Source organism: Pinus tabuliformis, chromosome 1_2 (assembly GCF_031772625.1).
Source record: "Pinus tabuliformis cultivar Carrire ecotype Pingquan chromosome 1_2, CPIR1, whole genome shotgun sequence".
In the NCBI taxonomy this organism is placed as follows: domain Eukaryota; kingdom Viridiplantae; phylum Streptophyta; class Pinopsida; order Pinales; family Pinaceae; genus Pinus; species Pinus tabuliformis.
This window is the reverse complement of record NC_142298.1, coordinates 340080488-340106262: the sequence shown is the minus strand read 5'-3', so window position 1 is coordinate 340106262 and position 25775 is coordinate 340080488. Positions and strand designations below refer to the sequence as shown.

General features: G+C 41.9%; 1 protein-coding gene across 1 annotated transcript; it reads right to left on the bottom strand.

The window, feature by feature from the left end:
• On the bottom strand, positions 1-25316 carry LOC149205769 (uncharacterized). The gene is made up of 2 exons (XM_089397502.1): positions 24758-25316; positions 1-80 (listed from the first exon to the last, which is right to left on the bottom strand). The coding sequence occupies exons 1-2, from the start codon at positions 25314-25316 to the stop codon at positions 1-3; spliced, it is 639 nt and encodes a 212-aa protein (XP_089253628.1).
• Positions 25317-25775: the final 459 nt, after the last annotated feature.

Sequence of the window (25775 nt, the reverse complement as noted above, 5' to 3'; positions counted from 1 at the left end):
TCATGCATCTTTCATCTGGAGCCATACTTGATGCCTAAGCACCTGTCCTTCGACCTTGCTTGCCTTCTCTCGGTATTCGCCTGCAGAGATAACCGACATCAGTCATGTTCATACAAATATGATAAAAATGCTTAAAAACACCAATCTTGCCTTCATGAAGTGTTTATAACATCAAAAGGGATAAGCGTGAAAGAATCGCCCCCTGGTTTTTAACCCATGCATTGATCAAGTCCCGCAGGCGAAAATCTGACTTACACTGAAAATCATTGCATAACACCGAACTGGATCCGAAACCCAGACTTGAAATATTATAGATGGGAACCTATGCCTTATCGGGTTTGCCGATTGGGATTTTCCATCAAAAATCATGACCACGACATTTTATCGAATACACAGGATTATACGTGAAAACCCACAGCCGGGCTGTACAACCGAACGTAAAAAATTATATACCGGAGCCCATAATTATCGGCGGGTCCACCGTATTGCTAATCGCTATATGTATAAACAACAAACTTTGCCGATTGTGATAAGCGATCGGGAAGGCGGACCCGATATGCATATGAGCTATGGTTAATAATCCTTTCAGGTCCGCAACATAAGCCTTCTATTTGAAAAACCCCGACTTCAATGTTTTTCGAAAAACACGAGGATATACAGGAAAACCCACGTCCGGCCGTACAGCCGGACTTGAAATATTATATACCCAGGCCCATAATTATTGGTGGGTCCACCGTATCGCAGATCGCTATATATATAGCTCTTGGGTTCCATCGATTGCGATATTCGATTAGGTTCTGGACCCGATAATATATATATTGCGGTTAATAAAGTTATCGGGTCCGGAAGACAGGTGCGCTTATATAGCCTCGAACCCCGCCAATTGCGATATGTGATATGATTCTGGACCCAATAATATATATTGCGGTTAATACAGTCGTCAGGTCCAGAAAACATGTGCACCGTTTATATATATAGCCTCGGGCCTGGTCGATTGCGATATGCAATGGGGTTCCGAACCCGAAATATATGTATTTTGGTTAATAAAACTATCGGGTCCGGAAGTCAGGTAAGCGTTGTAATTTAGTGTTGATTGCGGTTAAGCGAAAAAGGGGTAAGTTGGGCATTTTTTGAGTGTTTCTATTATAAAGAGTTATAATGGAGATAAAGGTGCAATGGAAGGTTTTTGAGGGTTGAAAAGGTGCCAATGGAGGATGTGAAAGAAGGGATAGAAGGGTTATAAAGGGATCATGTGGCAGACATTTAAAGAGGGGGGCTTAGCCATTAGGAATTGAAGATTTTGACTCGGCATTGAGTTAAAGTCTTTGGGATAAAATAGATCATTTAGAGAGATGCAAGATCAACCTTTAGGGGACCCATTCAAAATTTCTACCATGGAAAATTTTAATAGGGTGGTGGTTGTGGCCACAACACCAGGAAAACCAGCCAAAGTCACAAGCGAAGAACAACACTACGAAGCCAAAGAAGAACATGCAAAAGTGGTGTGAGTTCCATAAGAGCTCCACCCACAACACAAGTGAGTATCGGGCCAAGCAGTCACTAGTGGATGAGCTTAAGGCTTCAGAATCAGATGCATGTTACGAATCTGAGTCAAAACACGACAAGGGGAATGAAAAGGGAAGCAGATTATTGATGCGGAGTCGAACGCCACCATTGCCATCGTGAAGATCCAGAAGGAGGAACCCGAAGATCTAGAGGAGGAGGAGCACTTCTTCCACTCCCAGATGTGTGTAAAGGGTTCCCTGCTATAGTTCATTGTCGACAGTGGAAGCCAAAAGAACCCCATTTAGGAAAAAGTCATGAAGCAGATGGGATTACCGACCATAACACACCCACAACCGTACACCATGGGGTGGCTTCACCAAGGACAAGATCTTTGCATGAGCCAGCAGTGTCGTCTTCCATACAACATCAAGCCCTTTGTGGATGAGGTATTATGTGACGTTTCTCCCCTTGATGTTTCTAATGTATTATTAGGCCAATCATTCCTGTGGAAGTGACATGCTATGTATGAGCCAAGGGTTCGCGCTATTATTGTCACTTTGAGAAATAAGTTGTATAGGATACCGGAGGTAGCACCACATACTACCATCTCTTTGGTTACTACAAAACAATGCAGTAAGCTCATTTCCAAAACTGGGAAATTTTTTTTTCCTAATGATACGCCCTGAGGGAAAGAATAAGATGGTGGCCATGACCTCCAGACAGGGCCCCTCCACACGACAACAACAGATGGACAAGGCCGTGGAGGAATATGGGGACATCTTCACCTCCCCCGTAGGGGTGCCTCTGCACTGTCAGATCAAGAAATCCATTGATCTGACCCCAGGTGCGTCGTTTCCCAATGGACCAATCTATCGATGATCCATTCTGGAGAACGATGAAATCAAGAGGAAGATTCAAGAGCTACTGCAGAAAGGTCACATCCGACCAAGTTCATCGCACTATGGGAGCCCGATCGTGTTGGTACATAAGAAGGATGGGACTTGGAGACTCTGTATTGACTATTGAGCATTGAACAAGATCACTATCCAGAATAGGTACATGATCCCACAGATTGATGACCTTCTGGAACAACTCAACGCGGAAAAATATTTCAGCAAGATCAACTTGAAGTCCAGATATCACCAGGTACCAATCAAACCCTTCGATGTGTGGAAGACTACCTTCAAAGCCAATAAGGGCCTTTTCGAATGGTTAGTTATGCCTTTTGGGTTGACGAATGATCATGTAACGTTCATGAGGCTGATGGATGACATCTTGCTGCCATTCACCAACTCATTTGTAGCAGTATACTTGGATGAAATCCTCATCTTCAACCAGATTTGGGAAGAGCACCTCCACCACATTCGACAGGTTCTCCAAACACTGTGACAACACAAGCTATGTGCCAATTTGGAGAAATGCACTTTTGGCATGACCCAAGTTCAATACCCGGGATACATTATTGATGAATGGGGGGTGCATGTGGATCTAGCTAAGATCCAAGTCATTCATGATTAGCCAGCCCTAACCACTCTAACAGAGCTTCGCAACTTTCTGGGTCTTGCCAATTTCTACCGTAGGTCCATGTTGGGATTCTCTCATATCACTTGATCCTTGAGTAAAGTCACCAAGGGAGGAGCGAAAGAAAAATTATTTTCAATTGAGTCTCAACAGAAGGCATTCACAGAGTTGAAACATCATCTCTGCTCTGCACCAATGCTCACTTTACCAGACTTGCAACAACCATTTGAGATCAAGACGGATGCCTCTAACTATGCTATTGGGGCAATCCATACTCATTAGGGGCATCCAGTGGCATATCACAGTCAGACACTTTCAGACACAGTCTTGAAATATCCCACTTATGTCAAAGAGATGTATTCCATTGTGTAGGTCCGCCGACAATGAAAGCATTGCATTTTGGGGAAGGACACGATAGTCCACACAGACCACCAACCCCTGTAGTTCATACAAACGCAAGGGAAGTTGCAGAATGATCACCATCAGAAGTGGTCCATATACCTACAACAGTTCCATTTGAATATCAAGTATAAGAAGGGAAACACCAATAATGTTGCAGACTGCCTCAGCCGACCAATGATCATGGTGTTAACCACCGTGCTCAACTCTTGTGGACATGAGACTTCTGATTGGCCACTTCTATACAAAAGCAACCTAGAATTTTTCCACACATACCAGACGCCCTTGGAGGGTCAACAATTTCCATATTTTCACCTTCAAGATGCCCTACTATGCCACCTGGGACACCTTTGTGTTCCTTCAAGTGAGTGAGTCAAGATTATTTGGGAAGCACACTACAGTCGGGACATTAGGTATTTTGGGGTTGAGAAAATGATGGCAGTACTGTAGAAGTATTTCTATTGGCCGAATATTCGATAGGATGTTGGGAAGTACTTTAGATCCTGCACTGCTTGCGCCATTTCCAAAACGACCATAAAGAAGCAAGGCCTCTATACTCCGATGCCTACCCCTAGTCGACCTTGTGAATCCATCTCCATGGATTACATGTCGAGCCTTCCTTCTACTAAGCATGGAAACCACTGTGTTTTTGTGGTTATCGACAGATACTCGAAGATGTCCATTATGGCGATCTGCAAGAAGAATATCACAACAGAAGCCACTGCTTAACTCTTCTTTGAACGAGTGTGGGTACACTTTGGGATCCCACAGTCTATCATCTCAGATCGAGCTAGTTGGTCCCTCAGTACATTTTGGTCCAGTCTCTGGTCAATGTTGGACACCAAGTTCACTAAGTCCATAGCTTTCCATCCCAATACTAATGGCCAGAAAAAGGTCGTCAATAGGATAATCGTACACATTCTGTGCATGTACAACTCAAAGGATCGACGCACATGGGATGAGAGCCTCCTCTATGTCCAACACAGCGATAACCGGGCTCTCCACAACTTGACTGGCCACAACCCTTTTCATGTGGGCTTGGGATTCCAACCACTATGTCCCACTGATGTGGCCATACCATTTGTAGCTACTCAAGAAGATTCAACTCATGTCCATTCAGAAGTCGATAAGGCAAACAACTTCATTGAGCACATCCAACATATCCACCAGTAGGTCCATGACATTCTAGAGAAAACAATTGTCAAGTACAAGCAGCGACATGAGCAACATCAGGTGCCACTAAGTTCCAAGTGGCCAACAAAGTCTGGTTGCGATTGTAGAACGAACACCATACTGGAGCCTATCGGAAACTTAGACCACTCAGATATGGTCCTTACACCATTACCAAGGCTGTGGGAGACAATTCATTTGAGCTCATCATTCCCCCATTCCTTGCCCTGCACCAAGTGTTCAATGTGGATAGCCTTCGACCATACTTCCCACCATTACTGGACACATCATACATTGCATAACAACTCACACCTACAGAGCTAAATCCATATTGCATGGAACAAGACACAACTGATTGAATCATGGAGACACAGATCAGGAACACCCAACAACAAAGGATCCAACTATATCGAGTTGTCAAAGCAGGCCAACTCCTTCATTAGCGCAAGTGCCTCACCAGGGACCAAGTTCAACAGAAGTTTCCTCATCTCATGGAAGAACTCAATGAAATGGGGACCATTGATTCCTAAGGGGGGAGGAATGATCCAAGTGGATATTGGTGGCCACCCTAGTATTCCACTTGGACCCCCACCATTGTTTCTTTTAGTTTTTCGGTTTCCTTATTTGTAGCACAATTTACTATTTTTGGCAGTTTTTCGGGTTCGGAACTTCCAGAGCCGTTTTGAGGCCCTAAATTACATTTTTTGGAAAAAATGGGACAAGCAAGGGTCATTGACTAATGTTGGTCATTCAAAAGTTGTAGTCGGATATATCTTTCTAACGATGTATTGTGCGTGTCAAACGAAGTTCGTATGCCAAAGTTACGACCCCGGGAAGTTGGTGTACCAATTTACCCAAATGGGGCCCATAGTTTGGTGCTTCATCTCCTAGGGTTAGGTTTTTGGATGTTTAGGGTTTTCCATTGTTTCTCAATAATAAATAGACCTTTGAGCTTCATTGTAACACAGTTTAAAGGCATTTATCCACCACATCTCTTCTCAGAGATAAGATACCATCGCCCAATCTAGTCTTATTTCCATTCTGTTTGTAAGCATATTTCAATATTTGATATTAATGAAGTGTTATTTCTACTGTATCTTTCTATTGATGGTTATATATGTATTTTTTTACATTCTTGTTTAAATATGGATCAGTGGTATCAGAGCATTCTGCTCTTTCTCTGTTTTTTTTTTGCATGTCACCAATGAGGTCGGGATATAAGGAGTTAGGGGTCGATCTAGTTGAACCTTTGCAAGTTCAGGCCTGCAAAACCCTATGGTCACCCATGGGGGAAGAAAAAAAAAGACAAGGTCACATGAGATCCTATCAAAATATTTCTCGAGGAGGCCCTCAAGAAACAAATGACATGTTGATGGATAACTTTGCCCAGATCCTTAAACGGTTGCCCACCGATGATGCATCAACATCCATCAGCCACTCTGGAGACTCCACTCCTTTTAAGGTACAAGTAAACTTTGACATTCCCATATTTTAGGGCCAAATAAATGCAGATGCTATAGATAAAGGGTTAAATCTGTTAGAAGGATATTTTTCTATTCATGATTTTTTCAGCCAAGAAAAGATTACTTTTGATCTTCTGAAAGCCTCCCCCACGTCAAGCACTGGTGGGAAACCTACTGTAAGTAGAAGGATGAAAGTACAGTCTCAGTTTTTTCAGCAACACCCACTTGGAATTCGTTCCAGGATGCCATCAAGGCGCAGTACTACCCTATCAGGAGCTATGAGGATACATACATAAAGTGGACAACACTGCGACAGGGAAGGGACCAAGATGTGCCTGAGTTTACCAATGTTTTTCATACCCTTAACACAAAGTTAATTATCAAGGACTCTGAGAAACATTTAGTACTCAAGTGTCGCGACTGCCTACACAGGTACATCTAGGATGAGATGGAGTTCCTGGAAATATCCTCGGCACAACGTACCGGTACGTCGTCAAGATTGAGAAAAATTTTAAACAGAAGAAGCGAGACTTTGGATCTACGAATCCGAAGCAAGGAAAATGTGCCCCCAAACAGCATAACAAAGGACAAATCAAAGGCGGGGTGGCCCAAGAAAACCTGCCAAATCCACAAGCAAAGAACAACACCGCGAAGGCGAAAAAGGACATGGGAAAGTGGTGTGAGTTCCATAAGAGCTCCACTCACAACAAAAGTGAGTGTGGGGCCAAGCAGTCACTAGTGGCTGAGTTGAAGGCTTTAGAATCAGATGCATGTTCAGACTCTGAGTCAGAACCTAACAAGGGGAATGAAAAAGGGAAGCATATTATCGATGTGGAGCCCAATGCCACAGTTGCCACCACAAAGATCCAAAAGGAGGAACCTGAAGATTCAGAGGAGGAGCGCCTCTTCCACTCCTAGATGTGGGTAAAGGGCTCCCCACTATAGTTCATTGTCAATAGCGGGAGCCAAAAGAACCTCATTTCGGTGGAAGTAATGAAGCTGCTAGGCTTACCAACCACAACAAACCCACAACCGTACACCATCAGGTGGCTTCACCAAGGATGGGATCTTCGCGTGAGCCAGCAGTGCCGCCTTCCATACAACATCAAGCCCTTCACAGAAGAGGTAATATGTGACGTTGCTCCCCTTGATGTTTGTGATGTATTATTAGGCCAATCATACTTGTTGAAGCGACATGATGTGTATGATTCAAGGCCTCACGCTATTATTGTCACTTTGGGAAATAAGTTGTATAGGATACCGGAGGTAGCACCAACTATTGCCATCTCTTTGGTTACTGTAAAACAATGCAATAAGCTCATTTCCAAAACCGGGAAGTTTGTTTTCATCATGATATGCCTTGAGGGAAAGAAGAAGACAGTGGCCATGACCTACAGAAAAGGCCCCTCCACATGACAAAAATAGATGGAAAAGTTACTGGAAGAGTAAGAGGACATCTTCACCTCCCCCACAGGGGTGCCTCTGCACTGTCAGGTCAAGCACTCCATCAATTTGATCTCAGTTACGTTGTTTCCCCATTGATCTATTTGCGATCCGTTCTAGAGAACAACGAAATCAAGAGGCAGATTAAGGAGCTACTGCAGAAAGGTCACATCCGGTCAAGTTCATCACCTTGTGGGAGCCCGATCGTGTTGGTGCAGAAGAAGGATGGGATTTGGAGACTCTGTATTGCCTATGGGGCACTCAACAAGATCACTGTCCAGAATAGGTACCTGATCCCATGGATTGATGACCTTCTGGACCAACTCAAGGGGGCAAAATATTTCAGCAAGATCGATTTGAAGTCTAGATATCACCAGGTACCAATCAAACCTTTTGATGTGTGGAAGACTGCCTTCAAAGCCAAGGAGGGCCTTTCCGAAAGGGTTGGTTATGCCTTTTGGGTTGACGAATGCTATTGTAACCTTCATGAGGATGATGGATGACATCTTACAGCCATTCGCTAACTCATTTGTAGTGGTATACTTGGATGACATCCTGATCTTCAGCGATAGTTGGGAAGTGCACCCCCACCACATCCGACAGATTCTCCAAACACTACAACAACATTTTTGGCATGACCCAGGTTCAATATCTGGGATACATTATTGATGAATGGGGGGTGCATGTGGATCTAGACAAGGTCCAAGTCATTCGGGATTGGCCAGCCCCAACCTCTCTGACAGAGCTCTGCTGCTTTCTGGGTCTTGCCAATTTCTACCGTAGGTTCGTGTTGGGTTTCTCTCATATCACTTGGCCCTTGAGTCAAGTCACCAAGGGAGGAGCGAAAGAAAAATTATTTTCATCTAAGTCTCAACAGAAGGAATTCGTAGAGTTGAAACATTGCCTCTGCTCTGCACCAGTGCTCACTTTACCAATCTTGCAACAACCATTTGAGATCGAGACAAATGCCTCAGACTATGCTATTGGGGTAGCCCTTACTCAACAGGGGCATCCAGTGGCATATCATAGTGGGACACTTTCAGATACAGTCTGGAAGTATCCCACTTATGAAAAAGAGATGTATTCCATTGTGCAGGCTTGTCGAAAATGGAAGCATTACATTTGGGGGAAGGACACGGTAATGCACACAGACCATCGGCCACTGTAGTTCATACAGACACAAGGGAAGTTGCAAAATCATCGCGATCAGAAGTGGTCCACATACCTGCAATAGTTCCATTTGAATATCAAGTATAAAAAGGGCAATGCCAATAATGTTGCAGACTGTCTCAACTGACCACTGATCATGGCGTTAACCACCGTGCTCAACTTTTGTAGGCATGATATTTCTGATTGGCCACTTCTCTACAAAAGCGACCCAGAATTCGGCCACACATACCAGACGCTCTTAGAGGGTCAACAAGTTCCATATTTTCACCTTTAGGATGCCCTTCTATGTGACCTGGGACACCTTTGTGTTCCTTCAAGTGAGCGAACCAAGATGATTTGGGAAGCACACTACAATTGGGCCGCTGGGCACTTCGGGGTCGAGAAAACGGAGGCAATACTATAGAAGTATTTCTATTGGCTGAATCTTCGAAAGGATGTCAAGAAGTACATTAGATCGTGCATTTCCTGCACCATTTCGAAACTAACCACCACGAAGTAAGGCCTCTATACTCCGCTGCCTACCCCTAGTCAACCTTGGGAATCCATCTCCATGGATTAGACGTCAAACCTTCTATCTACTAAGCATGGAAACAACTGTGTTTTTGTGGTCATCGACATATTCTCAAAAATGGACATTATGGTAGTCTACAAGAAGAATATTACAGCAGAAGCCACTTCTAAACTCTTCTTTGAACGAGTGTGGGTACACTTTGGGATCCCACAATTTATCATCTCAGATCAGGACAATAGGTTCCTCAGTACATTTTGGTTCAGTCTCTGGTCGATGCTGGACACCAAGCTCGATAAGTCCATAACTTTCCATCCCCAAACTGATGGCCAGACAGAGGTCATCAACATGATGATCGTACACATTCTGCACATGTACAACTCAAAGCATACACATGCATGGGATGAGAGGCTCCCCTATGTCCAACACAGTTATAACTGGGCTCTCCATAGCTCGAATGGCCACAACCTTTTTTAGGTGGGCTTGGAATTCCAACCACTATGTCTCATTGATGTGGCCATACCATTTGCAGCTACTCAGGAAGATTCGAATCATGTTCAGTTGGAAGTCGATAAGGCAAACAACTTCATTAAGCACATCCAAAATATCCGCGAGCAGGTCCATGACATTCTGGATAAATCAAATGCCAAGTACAAGCAGCGACATGATCAACACGGGGTGCCACACAAGTTTCAGTTTAGTGACAAAGTATGGTTGCATTTGCAGAAGGAACGCCTTACTGAAGCCTATCTGAAACTCATACCACTCCAATATGGTCTTTACACTATTACCAAGGTTGTGGGAGACAATTAATTTGAGCTCAACATTCCCCCATTCCTTGGCTTGCACCAAGTGTTCAATGTGGACCGCCTTTGACCATACTTCCCACCTTTGCTAGACACATCAGGCATTCTAGAACAACTCACACCTACAGAGTTAAATCCAGATTGCATGGAACAAGCCACAACTGATCAGATCATAGACATGCAGATCAAGAACACCCGACATCAAAGGATCCAACTATATTGAGTTGTTAAAGTAGGTCAACTCCTTTACTAGGGCAAGTGGCTCACCAAGGACCAAGTTCAACAAAAGTTTCCTCATCTCACAGGAGAACTCAATGCAATGGGGACCATTGCTTCCTAAGGGGGAAAGAATCATCTAGGTGGATATTGGTGGCCACCCACCTATTCCAATAGGACCCCCTCCAATATTTCTATCCAGGTGGATATTGGTGGCCACACGCCTATTCTTCATTTGTAGCACAATTTACTATTTTTGGCAGTTTTTCGGGTCCTGAACTTTCAGAGCCATTTTGAGGCCCTAAACGACATTTTTTGGGAAATCTAGGACCAACATGGGTCGTGGACTAATGTTGGTCATTAAAGAGTTGTAGTCCTCGGATAGATATTTCTAAGGAGATATTGTGTGCGTCAAATGAAGATCCTATGATGTTACGACCCCGAGAAGCGATGTACCAATTTATCCAAATGGGGCCCATAGTTTGGCGCTTCATATCCTAGGGTTAGGTTTTTGGATGTTTAGGGTTTCCATTGTTTCTCAATAATAAATAGGCCTTTGCACCCGATTGTAACACAATGCAAAGGCATGTATCTACCACATCTCTTCTCAGAGATAAGATACCATCGCCCGAGCTAGTATTATTTCCATTCTGTTTGTAGACATATTTCAATATTTGATATTAATGAAGTGTTATTTCTACTGCATCTTTGTATTGATGGTTATATATGTAATTTGTTGCATTCCTGTTTAAATTCGGAACAGTGGTATCAGAGCGGTCTGCTCTTTCTCTATTTTTCTTTACATGTCCCCAACGAGGTTGAGATATAAGGAGTTATGGCTTGATCTGGTTGAACCTTTGGAAGATCAACCTCACAAACCCTGACGATCACCCATGGGGTAAGAAAAAAAAGACGAGGCAGCAAGAGATCCTATCAAAATATTGCTCGATGAGACCCTTGAGAAACAAACGAATGTGATGATAGACAATTTTTCCCAGAACCTTCTACGGTTGCCTACCGACGACTCATCGACATACAACAACCACTCTAGGGGCTCCACTCCTTTTAAGGTACAAGTAAATTTTTACATTCCCATATTTGAGGGACAAATAGATGCAGACGCCGTAGATAAATGGTTAAATCTTCTAGAAGGATATTTTTTTGTTCATGATTTTTTCAGCCGAGAAAAGATTACGTTTTCTCTTTTGAAAGTCGCCCACCACGTCGAGGACTAGTGGGAAACCTACTGTGAGTAGAAGGATGAAAGTAAGACCTCACTTTTTTCAGCCGCACCCACTTGGAATTTGTTCCGGGATGCCATCAAGGAGCAGTACTACCGTGTCGGGAGCTATGAGGATAAATACATAAAGTGGAAAATGTTGTGGCAAGGAAGGGTCCAAGATGTGCCTGAATTTACCGATGTTTTTCATACCCTTCACAAAAAGTTGGGTATCAAGGATTTTGAGAAACATTTAGTACTCAAGTACAGTGGCTGCCTACACAAGTACATCTAAAATGAGATGGAGTTCCTGGACATCCCCTCGCTTGGCACGGCTAACCGATACGCCCTAAAGATCGAGCAAAATTTTAAATAGAAGAAGTGATACTTTGGATCTACGAATCCAAAACAAAGGAAAGGTGCCCCCAAACCGCAGAACAAAGGACAGAGCCAAGGCGGGGTAGCCCAAGACAACCCGGCAAAGCCCCAAGCAAAGAACAAAATCGTGAAGCCGAAGAAGGACATGGGAAAGTGGTGTGAGTTCCATAAGAGCTCCACTCACAACACAAGTGAGTTTCGGGCCAAGCAGTCACTGGTTGCTGAGCTGAAGGCTTCAGAATCAGATGCATGTTCCAACTCTGAGTTCAAACCTGACAAGGTGAATGACAAAGGGAAGGAGATTATCGATGTGAAGCCCAACGACACCGTTACCACCATGAAGATCCAGAATGAGGAACCCAAAGATCCTCATTCCACTCCCAAATGTGGGTAAAGGGTTCCTGTTTACATTTCATTGTTGACAGCAATAGCCAAAAGAACCTCATTTCGGCAAAAGTCGTGAAGCGACTGGGCTTACCTACCACAATACACCCACAACCGTACACCATCCGGTGGCTTCACCAAGGACATGATCTTTGTGTGAGCCAGCAGTGTCGCCTTCCATACAACATCAAACCCTTCATGGATGAGGTATTATGTGACGTTGCTCCCCTTGAAGTTTGTGATGTATTATTAGGCCAATCATACTTGAGGAAGCGACATACTATGTATGAGTCAAGGCCTCGCGCTGTTATTGTCACTTTGGGAAATAAGTTGTACAAGATACTGGAGGTAGCACCACCTACTCCCATCTCTTTGGTTATTGTAAAAAAATGCAGTAAGCTCATTTCAGAAATCGGGAAATTTGTTTTCCTGATGATATGTCCTTAGGAAAAGAAGAAGATGGTGGCAATGACCTCCAGAGATGGCCCCTCCACACGACAACAACTGATGGACAAGGTCATTGAGGAGTACGAGGACATCTTCACCTCCCCCGCAGGGGTGTCTCTGCACTGTCAGGTCAAGCTCTCCATCAATCTGACCGCAGGTGCACCGTTGCCCAGTGGACCATTCTATCGGCAATCCATTTTGGAGAACGACGAAATCAAGAGGAAAATTCAGGCGCTACTGCAGAAAGGTCACATCCAACCGAGTTCATCACCTTGTGGGAACCCGATCATGTTGGTATAGAAGAAGGATGGGACTTGGAGACTTTGTATTGAATATCGGGCAGTCAACAAGATCACTGTCCGAAATATGTACCCGATCCCACGAATTGATGACCTTCTGGACCAAATCAAGGGGGAAACATATTTCAGCAAGATCGACTTGAAGTCTAGATATCACCAGGTATCAATCAAACCCTCCGATGTGTGGAAGACTGCCTTCAAAGCTAAGGAGGGCCTTTTCGAATGGTTGGTTATGCCTTTTGGGTTGACGAATGCTCTTGTAACCTTCATGAGGCTGATAGATGACACCTTGTGGCCCTTCACCAACTCATTTGTAGTGGTATACTTAGATGACATCTTGATTTTCACCCAAAGTTGGGAAGTGCACCTCCACCACATCCGACAGGTGCTCTAAACACTGTGACAACACAAGCTGTGTGCCAATTTGGAGAAATACACTTTTGGCATGACCCAGATTCAATATCTGGGATACATTATTGATGAATGGGGGGTGCATGTGGATCCAACCAATATCCAAGTCATTTGGGATTGGCCAACCCCAACCACTCTGATAGAGCTCCGTAGCTTTCTGGGTCTTGCTAATTTCTACCGCAGGTTCATGTTGGTATTCTCTCATATCACTTGGCCCTTGAGTCAAGTCACCAAGGGAGGAGCAAAAGAAAAATTTTGTCTGAGTCTCAACAGAAGGCATTCGTAGAGGTGAAACATCGCCCATGATTTGCACTAGTTCCCACTTTACCAGACTTGGAATAACCATTTGAGATCGAGACAGATGCCTCTGACTGTGCCATTGGGTAAGTTCTTACTCAACAGGGGCATCCAATGGCATATCAAAGTGAGACACTTTCAGACATAGTCCAAAAGTATCCCACTTATGACAAAGAGATGTATTCCATTGTGCAGGCTTTCCAACAATGGAACATTTTTGGGAAGGACATAGTCATCCACATAGACCACCGACCCCTGTAGTTCATACAGATGCAAGGGAAGTTGCAAAATGATTGCCATCAGAAGTGGTCCACATACCTGCAACAGTTCAATTTGAATATCAAGTATAAGAAGGGAAGCACCAATAATGTAGCAGACTACCTAAGCCAACCACTAATCATGGCATTAACCACCGTACTCAACTGTTGTAGGCACAAGACTTTCGATTGGCCACTTCTCTACAAAAGCGACCCAACATTCGGCCACACATACCATATGCTCTTAGAGGGTCAACAAGTTCCATATTTTCACCTCCAGGATGCCCTGCTATGCCACCTGGGACACCTTTGTGTTCCTTCAAGTGAGCGAGTCAAGATGATTTGGAAAGCGCACTACAGTCAAGCCGCTAGGCATTTCGCGGTCGAGAAAATGGTGGCAGTAATACAAAAGTATTTCTATGGGGTGAAGCTTCAACAGGATGTCGGGAAATACATTAGATAGTGCGTTGCCTGCGCCATTTCCAAACTGACCATCAATAAGCAAGGCCTCTATACTCCGCTACCTACCCCTAGTCGACCTTGGGAATCCATCTCCATGGATTACATGTTGGGCCTTCCTTATACTAAGCATGGCAACGAAGGTGTTTTTGCGGTCGTCGACAGATTCTCGAAGATGGCTATTATGGCGGCCTGCAAGAAGAATATCACCACAAAGTCCACTACTAAACTCTTCTTTGAACGAGTGTGGGTACACTTTAGGATCCCATCGTCTATCATCTCAGATTAGGATAGTAGGCTCCTCAGTACATTTTGGTCCAGTCTCTGGTCGATGTTGGACACCAATCTTACTAAGTCCATAGCTTTCCATCCCCAAATTGATGGTTAGACAGAGGTCATCAACAATATGATCGTACACATTCTACGCATGTACAACTCAAAGCATCCACGCCCATGGGATGAGAGCCTCCCCTATGTCCTGCACAAATATAATTGGGCTCTCCACAACTCGATTAGCCACAACCCTTTTCAGGTGGGCTTGGGATTCTAGCCACTATATCCCATTGATATGGCTATACCATTTGCAGCTACTCAAGAAAATTCGACTCATGTCTAGTCAGAAGTCGATAAGGCAAATAGCTTCATTGAACACATCTAACATATCCGCTAGTAGGTCCATGACATTCTCGAGAAATCAAATGCCAAGTACAAGCAATGACATGATCAACATCGGGTGCCACAAGAGTTTCAGGTGGGCGACAAAGTCTGGTTTCATTTGCAAGAGGAACGTCTTACAATAGTGTATCAGAAACTCAGACCACTCCGATATGATCCTTACACCATTACCAAGGTTGTTGGAGACAATGCATTTGAGCTCAAAATTCCCCCATTCCTTGGCCTACACCCAATGTTCAATGTGGATCACCTTCAACCATACTTCCCACCATTGTTGGACACATCAGACATTGCAGAACAAATCATACATATAGAGTTAAATCCAGATTGCATGGAACAATCCACAACTGATCATATCATGGACACGCAGATCAAGAAAAACCGACAGCAAAGGATCCAACTATATCGAGTTGTCAAAGTAGACCAACTCCTTCACTAGGGTAAGTGGTTCATGAGGGACCAAGTTCAACCGAATTTTCCTCATCTTATGGAGGAACTCAATGCAATGGGGACCATTGCTTCCTAGGGGGGAGGAATGATCCAGGTAGATATTGGTGGCCACCCACCTATTCCACTTGGAACCCCACCATTGTTTCTATCCAGGTGGATATTGGTGGCCACCAGCCTATTCCACCTGGACCCCCACCATTGTTTCTTTTAGTTTTTCAGTTTCCTTATTTGTAGCACAATTTACTATCTTTGGCAGTTTTTTGGGTCCTAAACTTCCAGAGCCGTTTTGAGGCCCTAAATGACATTTTTGGGAAAACTGGGACTAGCATAATGATGAGGCTCATCAATGGGTAAAATATAAGGACCCTAATGCACCTCCAACTTACTAAAATCAATTCTTCTCATAATTCTTTACATGTTTTAATTATATTACAGGTTTTTGGAGCAAATTGTGGCTAATTAGGATGCAGGAACTCGAATGAGACAAATAAGAGAGATTATAGGAGATAGGATCTCCCTCCTTAACTCCTCACTCACTCGAAGATCCTTCAATGAAATCACACCAGCGCGGAATTGCAAGCAGCCGAGTCATGAGGATCATTGGCAGCCAAGCCAGTGACAGTTAAGAACCAGTTAATCTCAAGATTGGGAGCCAAGCCTCCCCAGATTTAATAAAGTTGTTGGAAACTTCAGTTGTATAAATAAAGAGGCCTACAACCTCATTATGATTTGGATTTTTTGTGCAAGATAGCTAAGCAATTTTCGAGTTGAAGGATTGCGACCAAACATTTTGATGTATTTTTGATATGTTAATGAAAATGAGCAGAATCCCCTTGATCCAACACTGAGTTGACTCAGAGGGATGAAGCTCTTGGGTTAGGGCCCAACCCTTGCAGCAGAGGTTCCTCTTACTACATATGTATGCTTATGTTATCTGATAGTTAGTTGTTAAGCTGAACTTGGTGTTGTTAATTTGCAAGTATTGGTATTTGATTAGTTTGCTTCCATTTGTGAATAACTTTAACAATAGCATTATAGGGATAAGAAAATATTCAAAAAAATCTAACAACAGGTGGATCTTACCTCATTCCTCCCTTCCTGGGACCATGGCTTGAAGAACAATTCCCATTCATCCCCAAAAATATAGAATTTTGGTTTCTTATGAAATTTAGGGTTTCTCTGCTAATTAGGTCATCATCTTTCAATTTTAGAAGATAGGTTGCAATTGAATTTTTTGATATCTTAGGTCTTGTATTGGATTTCATGTTGCTTTCATAATGGTTTCAAGCATTACCATGCATAAACTTGGTAAATAAATGATGGAAATTTTGTTTTCTTCTACTGTAGTAACCCTTCTTGTTTTGAGATGAATTTATGGATAAATGGCAACAATGATGTGTATGTCGCAGGAGTTTCTAAATTTCCGGAAGAACTCATATCATCAACCTCAACCTAATCATATCCAACCATGATCGCCAAAAGCCACTAAGTCTCAATTTGGATTCTCGTTTTACAAGGAAAACTTTGCCATGCTTCTTGAGCAAATCCAACCTTCGTAAAGCTTTGGTTTGAGTTCTAAGTGAGTGCCTACCACTCCCTTGCCTTATTTCCTCCTTACTAACCTTCTCCAAGCTCCATACCACCTTTAAAAACACTCCCTATGCTTTTGGCTTGTTCTTGTAGGAAAACAAGGGATCCTAAAGGTGAACTAGGACATCCTATAGGAAAACCTGTAGTGGTATGTTTTGAGCCCGAATTGTGAAAAAAAATGACTAAAGCTAGAAGTAGACACCTCCTTGCTTCCCAAGCCATCTGATCCATTTCACTCATCTCCCTCCACACCTATCTCATCTGCCATGCAACCAAGAAGGATTAGCATTTACATTTTTAGAAAAAGATAAAAAGAAAAAGTCTTTATATTCATCATGCACACAATAGTTAAGTGTTGTTTAGATCAGACTTCATGCTTAGGTTAGTTAAGACTTCACATGTGTTAAATTAGAATTATTTTGCAAGAAATGTATATTAAAAAATACCTAGACGAATTATGTGTTTTGTAGGCATTTCTTTCAGTCTTTCATTATTGCAGTAAGTAACATTTCAATTCCCTCAATTAGGGTAAAATTATTCTCTCACAATTGGTAATCAGAATTCTTCTAATCAATAGAAGTTTGGTTTGAGAAACCCTAGTGGTCTATCGCCTGAGCTCATCAGTGACAAAGAGTGGACCCATTACATCTATTTGTGTATACAACACTGTCACCTACAAGTTTGTATGAACCCCAGGTTGATAATTAAAGTCAGTAGCCTTGGGAGTTGCAACATTCTTGTTGCAATGTCGAATCTCAACACATGGGTCATTGACTAATTTTGGTCATTCAAAAGTTTTATTCCTCAAATAGATATTTCTAACGAGATATTGTGCACGTCAAACGGAGATCGTATGCCAAAGTTACGACCCCGAGAAGTTGATGTACGAATTTACCCAAACGGGGCCCATAGTTAGGCGCATCATCTCCTAGGGTTCGATTTTTGGATGTTTAGAGTTTTCCATTGTTTCTCAATAATAAATAGGCCTTTGAGCCTCATTGTAACACAATTCAGAGGCATGTATCCATGACTTCTCTTCTCAGAGATAAGCTACCATCGCACGAGCTAGTCTTATTTCCATTCTGTTTGTAAGCATATTTCAGTATTTTATATTAATGAAGTGTTATTTCTACTGCATCTTTCTATTGATGGTTATATCTGTAATTTTTTGCATTCCTGTTTAAATCTGGATCACAAATGTGGCAAGGAGTACAATTGGGATGAATATATAACATAACTTATCAAAGAGAACTACCAAAGTTGCCAAAATTCAGGTAAGGCCCTCCGATTTCCCTCTCTAGTAATTTGACCGACAATGAAGTCTAACCCTCCAGTTGGAGAGGTAGATTCCACAAGGAAAGTCATACCCCTTATGTACAATTTTAGAATTTTTTTTCTCATAGCTGGTCAAGAAATTCCTAGTTTATAGGACCTCTTGAACTGTTTAGAAACTAGTTACTTCATATCAAGAACAGTTCCAATAAGTGGCAAGTTCCTCAACACGTTAGAAGAGCCCTACCCCCTTTCTCTCATGTAAAATTGTACTTAGATTATACCAAACTATGGTGTACTAAGTCCCCACAACTCGACCCTTAGGAACTCTCGTACCATCCCACTGTCAAATAATTTTTTGATGAGTTCTATCCCATTCCTTTTGGAGCTTATGATCCCTCTTATGACATTATTAACCCCCCTGGATGATGTCGAACTAGAAGAAGAGGAAGAAGCCACCCTGTATTTACAACCCTTTAGAGTTGATTTGTCAGTCCCTTTAACTCAAACTTCCAATAAGTCTTCCCACAAAGAGTCTAGTAGCCCTAATGCCACCGTAGTTAAGACCAAAATTACCCAATGGCAAAAGGTGCTCATGGAAATTCATTTGAATGGCCCTGAAAAGTAGCAACAACTTTGTAAGTGTGAAATTTCTATGATGGTGTACCAAAAATACTTCACCTAAGTCACTAGGTGACAAGTGACCCGAACAACAAGTTGATAGTTTCTTGCAATTGAGATCTACAATAAAAATGGAAAAACCTGCAACAAAAATATAGACGATCTAGAACAACAAACAACAGTAAAAATATCCAATGCAATAACCCAAATGGAAAGACTTTAATTGACTAAATTATTTATTAAAAACACTTGGTGAAGGATATCTACAAAAGGGTTTATAAGTCCCCCTCTGTGGGATGGGTCCTTTGATGTCCTTGATGCTTCAGAAAACGATTCTCTCTCTCAATATGTGCAAAACCCAGAGAAAAAAGTGGAGAACTCAAATGGGACCTCGAAAGATAAAAGATGATAATGGTGATGATGATTATGATCATGGTGAAGAATGAATGAAAAAATCACCTATTTATAACACAATATTGAGTTGATTTTGAAAATGGAAAATAATAAAATAATATTAGTCAAACCAAGATCTAATCGCTTGGAATACTTTATTATATTTATTGGAGAGGGAAAATACATTTAAAATGGTTAACTATCTTTATTTAGAAATAATTAACAAATAAAATGATTTATTAATAATTTCACGACAATTAAGAATGGTGTGAACTTGAAATAGTTATTAAATAGTGATTTAACAATTATTCAAATAATAGAAATAAGGAATATTAAATAAATAGTGATTTGTTTAATTATTCCTAAGGGATTTAGTCAAATGTGACAAGGAATAATGATTTAATACTTATTTCTAGAGAAAATTAAATAAATAATTATTTATCTAATTATTCTCATGGGTTTTTTTATTTAAATCAGAAAATAATTTAATAAAAGTGGTTTACTAAATTATTTTCCACAGTGAAAGTGATTTTATGATGGTAAAATTAATCCTATATGGTGTATTTTGATCCACCTAGTTAGAAATGGATAGGTCATAATTTTTTGGTGATAACAGATTGCCCCCACATGTATGAGTGTTAGGAGAAAATTGTATGACCGACATACATTATAGGTTACACTTCCACGAGACACTAAAAGGGGAGTCAAAGAGAGAGAGAAAGAACTAAAGCAATAAAAAGACGGACAAAAAGGGAGGGAGCGAGACCTACTAAACTGATAGAAGTATCCTTTTATGTGGGAATACATTATCTCAAATGGCGTGAGGGAGTCATGCCCATACCCGCTGAGATAACTACATACAAAGAGTAATGACGAATCCAACAATGTGGGATTGAGCTACAAAGTACATGATACATGATATACTAGCATCAATGGGCCAGAAAATAATATAATGGATCCCATATACATAACACGCCTGGGAAAACATAGTTCAAGACTGAATACAATAAAATCTAAGTACATGAGACATAATTCCCCTCAAGATGACATGGTGAGAGGGGATCACAACCAAATAAGCCCTGCTGGATAGGAAAGGGCTCTGAAGATATAAATGGATCATCTGAAGGAGACATGCGTGTTGTGGGCGCTGCAAGCGAAAGAAACCGAACCCATCAAATATGTGGAACTGCCTATGAGGTTGGATCATCCAGGCATGTGGGGGGCTACCTAAAGGGCCACCCGCTCATGAGGTTTGGAGCATCTCACACACACCTAGGAATCACTGGCACAATCGTTTGGATCACCAAACCACCAAGTGTACAAATCTCAATCATGCGATAAGGAGCTGGTGTCGAGCACGTGAGAAACAACCAAGTCAAAGGGCAATGATGAGTCCCTTTGCTTGATTTGAGGCACTGGACAAAGATGGAAGTTGGAACCAAGGTACACTGCCCTCTAGACCACTCTTCTAGAATAAATGTGCTCAAGTTGAAAAAAGAGGGCCCATGAGAGTTAAGGAAAGAAGGAATCCTTAACAAAGGCATGAGGGAACATAGAAGAGTGACTAATGGACTGACACAAGGGATGATGATGAAAGGAAAGAAGATGGGTGGTGGATTGATGACTTCCCTTATCAAAGCATAATAAGGATGGTTGGCCTAGTAGTGTCTGACTCGATTTCGAAGGGGATGGTCAAAGATGCAAATGGGGAATTGGAAAAGACAGAGTAGTAGAATTGGAGTCCAAATATGAGTAAAAATGGGAGGGATGCGACATGAAGGAGTATGAAACACTATAACCGGACACAAGGGGACTCGGAAGAGACTTCATAAATATAAGTGTGACTCATCTTTGATGCCATGAACAAGGGTGACTCGATGGTTCTCCCACATGGGGGAGGCCCGAAGGGGACCATGAAAACATGAGTAAATGATGGCTACTCATGACGAATATCAACACGTGAGTCAACCAATGCAAAGGTAAAGTGGTACCAAAGTACAGGTGGCTCAAATGAAGAAATTTGGTTTTAATAAGCGGCAAAGTGAGACCTCATGGAAAAAATGGCTTCCTTGTGAAGTGTCAAATTACCAAAAAGAAAGAGAGCCACATTATAGAACGTGGTGAGAAATTTGCAATGGTGTCGATGGTTCGTCAAATAGAGCTATGGTTTGGTCACAATGGGCGACAAAAAAAATAGGGCTTTTCCTATAAAAAATATTTTTGCCCCCAAATCCAATTCATTTTCATAGTGAGTTGTGGAGAATTTGGAGAGGAGGAGAAGGCCCTAAATCTTGTGGAGATCATAGCAGAAAACTAACCATCGGAATCAAGATCTGTAAGTTGGAGGTGGGTGGCCTAACCTTACTCATCATTTTTTATGGATCGGATTTTAATATTAGGGCTACAGTTCTCTATAGGGTACCCCTGCTCATCCTCACAGTCTTAATGCAATTTTGGGGGCCTGGTCCGTGCTCTGGAGTGCAATAAGTAGGCCCACAAGTTCTTCTAGCACAGTTCTGAGGGAAAAAATTGCATTTTGGACTGAGAGGATTGGCATGACTAGTGATCTGATGGGAGATGAAGCTAAGTACTAGACATGCATGCCTTTGACTCTGGACTGAAAAAACATAATGGTATTTTGTAAGTATGGTAGAGTTGAAGGTTTTATGGCAAGAACGAGATTTGGAGTCCCTCCTTGTTGAGATTCAGGGGAATCAAGTAGTGAGAGGAGCGTTGGCATGATATGGCATGTTGAAGTTCTTAGAAAATCGCCTGATGAGAGCAGGTGAGCCCTTGCTATCGATTATAGTGAGTTACTAAGACCCTGATCAGGAGGACTTTGTAGTATAAGGGCACAAGATCAATATTATGGTCCAATACATATATTTTCCTGACAGGACTGCCCCCCTTGGGGGTGGTAGGGGACATACATCGAGTGCTGCATCATGGGAGGCATATAGATGAGTTTGTTGATCTCCACTCTGTACCAGGGAGTCATGAAAAGGGCACACCCATACATATCAATGACTTGGAGATGCTTGAGACATGAGCTACAACCGCAGCGGTGTTGTGGACCTATGGTAGTCATGCCCTCCACCATATCACTGGAGGTAAGATGATGTTAGTGGAGGGTGTTCTGGGAGGGACCTACTATGGGTGGGCCCAGATGATGTCGTCGCCGTTGAAATGAAAATTGACACTATGCAGATGAAGGACCAATGATAACTATTCATTTGGGATAGTTTTATGCTCACTCTTCTTTGAGAAGACCCCCACTGTTAGACCTCATATTTAGATTCGTGATGGGGGCCCACAGGAGCCTAGGATGCACCACTGAGGGCAACTACTGAGATGAGGTGGAGGAGGGGGAGTCAGATGAGTGTTCTGACCTAATTTTTTTACTCATTGGGACCAAATGCCATTATACATAGATGACTATCCATATAGTGGCATGAACTATTAAGGGGATCTTGACTTACCACTTCCGTTGGGACGAGCATGGGGTCTAGATGATAAGTGGAAGTTGCTATGCATTTAATGAATTTATAGTTTAAGAAATATATGTATATGGTACTAATTTCTAAACTTTGTGGTATGCAAATATAGCATCGATGACGTCAGAAGGATACATGGGATGAGCCACAATGCCTAGGGGTGAAGATCAGGGTGGGGCCACATCACAACAGAGACCAAGTAGTGATGCTCTAATGGAGGATTTATGATCCAGATGTGGTGTATTTCTGACCAGGGTGATAGAGTGCCAATGGCATGAGCTAGATGATCAATATACAGATGAGTGCATGGGTCTTCCCTCAGAGTGGCGAGGATTCATGCAGTACATTGTAATGGTTGGTTAGGTAGTGTGAGATCTATAGGCTGGGGAAATGGAGTCATTGGTTCAGGAGCCTCTAGATGATAGTGGTTAGGCATAGGGGCATGTCGGTCCCTATTTGTGTTTTATGATAACATCCAAATGAGCATGTCGGATGTATTTAGAGTAGTGAACTCAAAACACTATATGATGATACATATTTATGATTATGCATCTTTTTGTGATGATTGTGGCTCGCCATTTGTTTATGGATGTCTTCTTACATGTAATAAATTACAATTTGGAATGTTATTAGCAACGGTATCTACATAGTGATTATGGACTCTAGGAACATGATTGAATGAAATGGATTCAAATAAACACACCAAAAGCTTAACTCGTAGATATTTTCTAAATAGGACAGGATTATGCACACGATAAATGCCATTCAATTGCATGACAAGTAGAAAGGAATCAAGAAAAACATGAAGGTGAAGGATGTGATGGTTAAGGGCATCGACTAACAAACCTATCACAAAATCATATTCGACCTGGTTATTGGTGGCATATCCAATGCAAATGTCGTTGGAGTGGACTAACAAATGAAAGGGGGTAAAAATGGCCCAAGTTGCCAAGGCTAGATTCCTGGTGAAGCAATTCACACCATCAACATAACTGATATAAGGTGTGGATGATGGATCCATGTGAAAGACGCAAGAATGTAATGTGTAAGAGTGGTGGCGGATGAAAACTACCTAAATGCAAGAAGAAAGAAAGAGATACATGCATTTCAATGGGAAATGCTATGGGTAAAATTTCTTCAAGTAGAGTACATTTCGAGGATTGGGAAGGATTTCTCCTTCTGGACCCTCTAACAGGTATGCCCCCTTTCTTCTTCTAAAGCAATTAACTGCGACATCCTTTCCTCCATTATGTCAAGGTCAGACATATTTGTAAAGGATGCAATCCTTAAGCTAGGGACAATGTATTCCATAGGCATCACAGCTTCTTGCCCGTATACTAATCTAAAGGGTGTATGAGCTGTCAACTTCTTGCATGTAGTTCTATAAGCCCATAATATTGTTGGAATCCTAAGGTCCCAATCATCTCAGTTTACATTGCATACCTTAGTCATTCCATTCTCCAAAATATTATTGAATGCTTCCACAGTTCCATTAGCTTGAGGGTGATAAGGAGTACTTTTTTATGATAAACTTGAGATTCCTCAGTCAATGCTTCAATAGTCTTGTTCAGGAAATGTGAACCATGGTCACTCATCAAGATCTTTTGACACCCAAATCTAGATAGTATGTATTCAAAAATTCACTTCATAGCAGTCTCTTCACTGCAATCTCTTAATGGTTATGCTTCAACCCATCTTGTCAAATAATCAGTTGTAGTAATTATGTACCTCACACCATTCCTCTTTCTAGGTGGATTGATAGGTCCAACAAAATCAATAGCCCATTTATCAAAAGTCGGTAATGTAACTTGTGGTACCAATGGCATCTCATCTCTTCTTGAATGATTTCCTATTCTTTGGCACACATCACAATATCTACAATACTCCTTTGCATATATATGTAGTGTACGCCACCACAATCCTACTCTCAAAACCTTCTGTAAAGTAGATTTTCCTGCATAATGTCCACCAATTGTGCCCTCATGAGCTTTTGTTATAATTATTTGTCTTTCATGTTCAGGAACATATCTGTGCAGTATCTCATTTGGTCCCATCTTATATAAGTGTCTTGCTATCAATGAAAAATCAATTGCCTTCACCACTAATCCCTTCTTCTGCTTTGCAGTATATTCTAAAGAAGCCATTCCTATGTTCAGAAACTGAATAATGTATGAAAAATGATCATTTGCAATTCTGATTGCAAATAGTTGTGCATCAGGGAGATTGTCTTCCATACTAGTTGGTTCTTCACATGTTTCTAATCTTGACAAATGATCAGGTCCTGCATTCAATGTTCCTAGCTTAACAACAATTTCAAAGTCATATTCTTGGAACAACAATAACCATTTGCAAATATTCCCTCCTAAAACAAGCTTATTAACCAAATACTTTAATGCAAAATCATTTGTAAACATATTGAAATGTGATCCCAACAAATAATTTCTAAACTTCTTCAAGGCATTTACCATTTCCAATCCTTCCCTTTCTATAGTTGTGTAGTTCTGATCAGCTTCAAATAGTTTCCTACTTGCAAAAGCTATAGGATGACCAATTTATCATGTACCAAGTTGTGCTAGTACCACTCCCAAAGCTATACAAGAAACATCCACATGTACATGACATTCACCATATCATCATCAGCAGTAGTTATTCCCACATTGCCAAGCTCGTCTCTGCAGGTGGTGAGCTTATTCAGATATGTGGAAATAGTATCACCCTTCTCCATCTTGATTCTTCGAAGCTTATCCTTGAGCATCAATTTCCTCTGGCCGCTACTGTTCTGGTAGAGGTCCTTCAATGTCTTCTGCATTGAAAATGGAGTATCCTTCCCATGGAGACTCGAGACAATATGGTCTCGAACTCCCTCAAGGATGATCCATCTCACCTTCGCCACACACTTCTTCCACTCAACCAACTCTTGTGCATTA

What these genes read in the sequence shown, in the direction of transcription:
- LOC149205769 (XM_089397502.1), bottom strand. Translation starts at nt 25,316, where the DNA reads ATGGTAAATGCCTTGAAGAAGTTTAGAAATTATTTGTTGGGATCACAT. An exon ending in GAGAGTAGGATTGTGGTGGC is followed by an intron (nt 81 to 24,757) that starts GTACACTACATA and finishes TTATCTCTGCAG; the next exon opens with GCGAATACCGAGAGAAGGCA.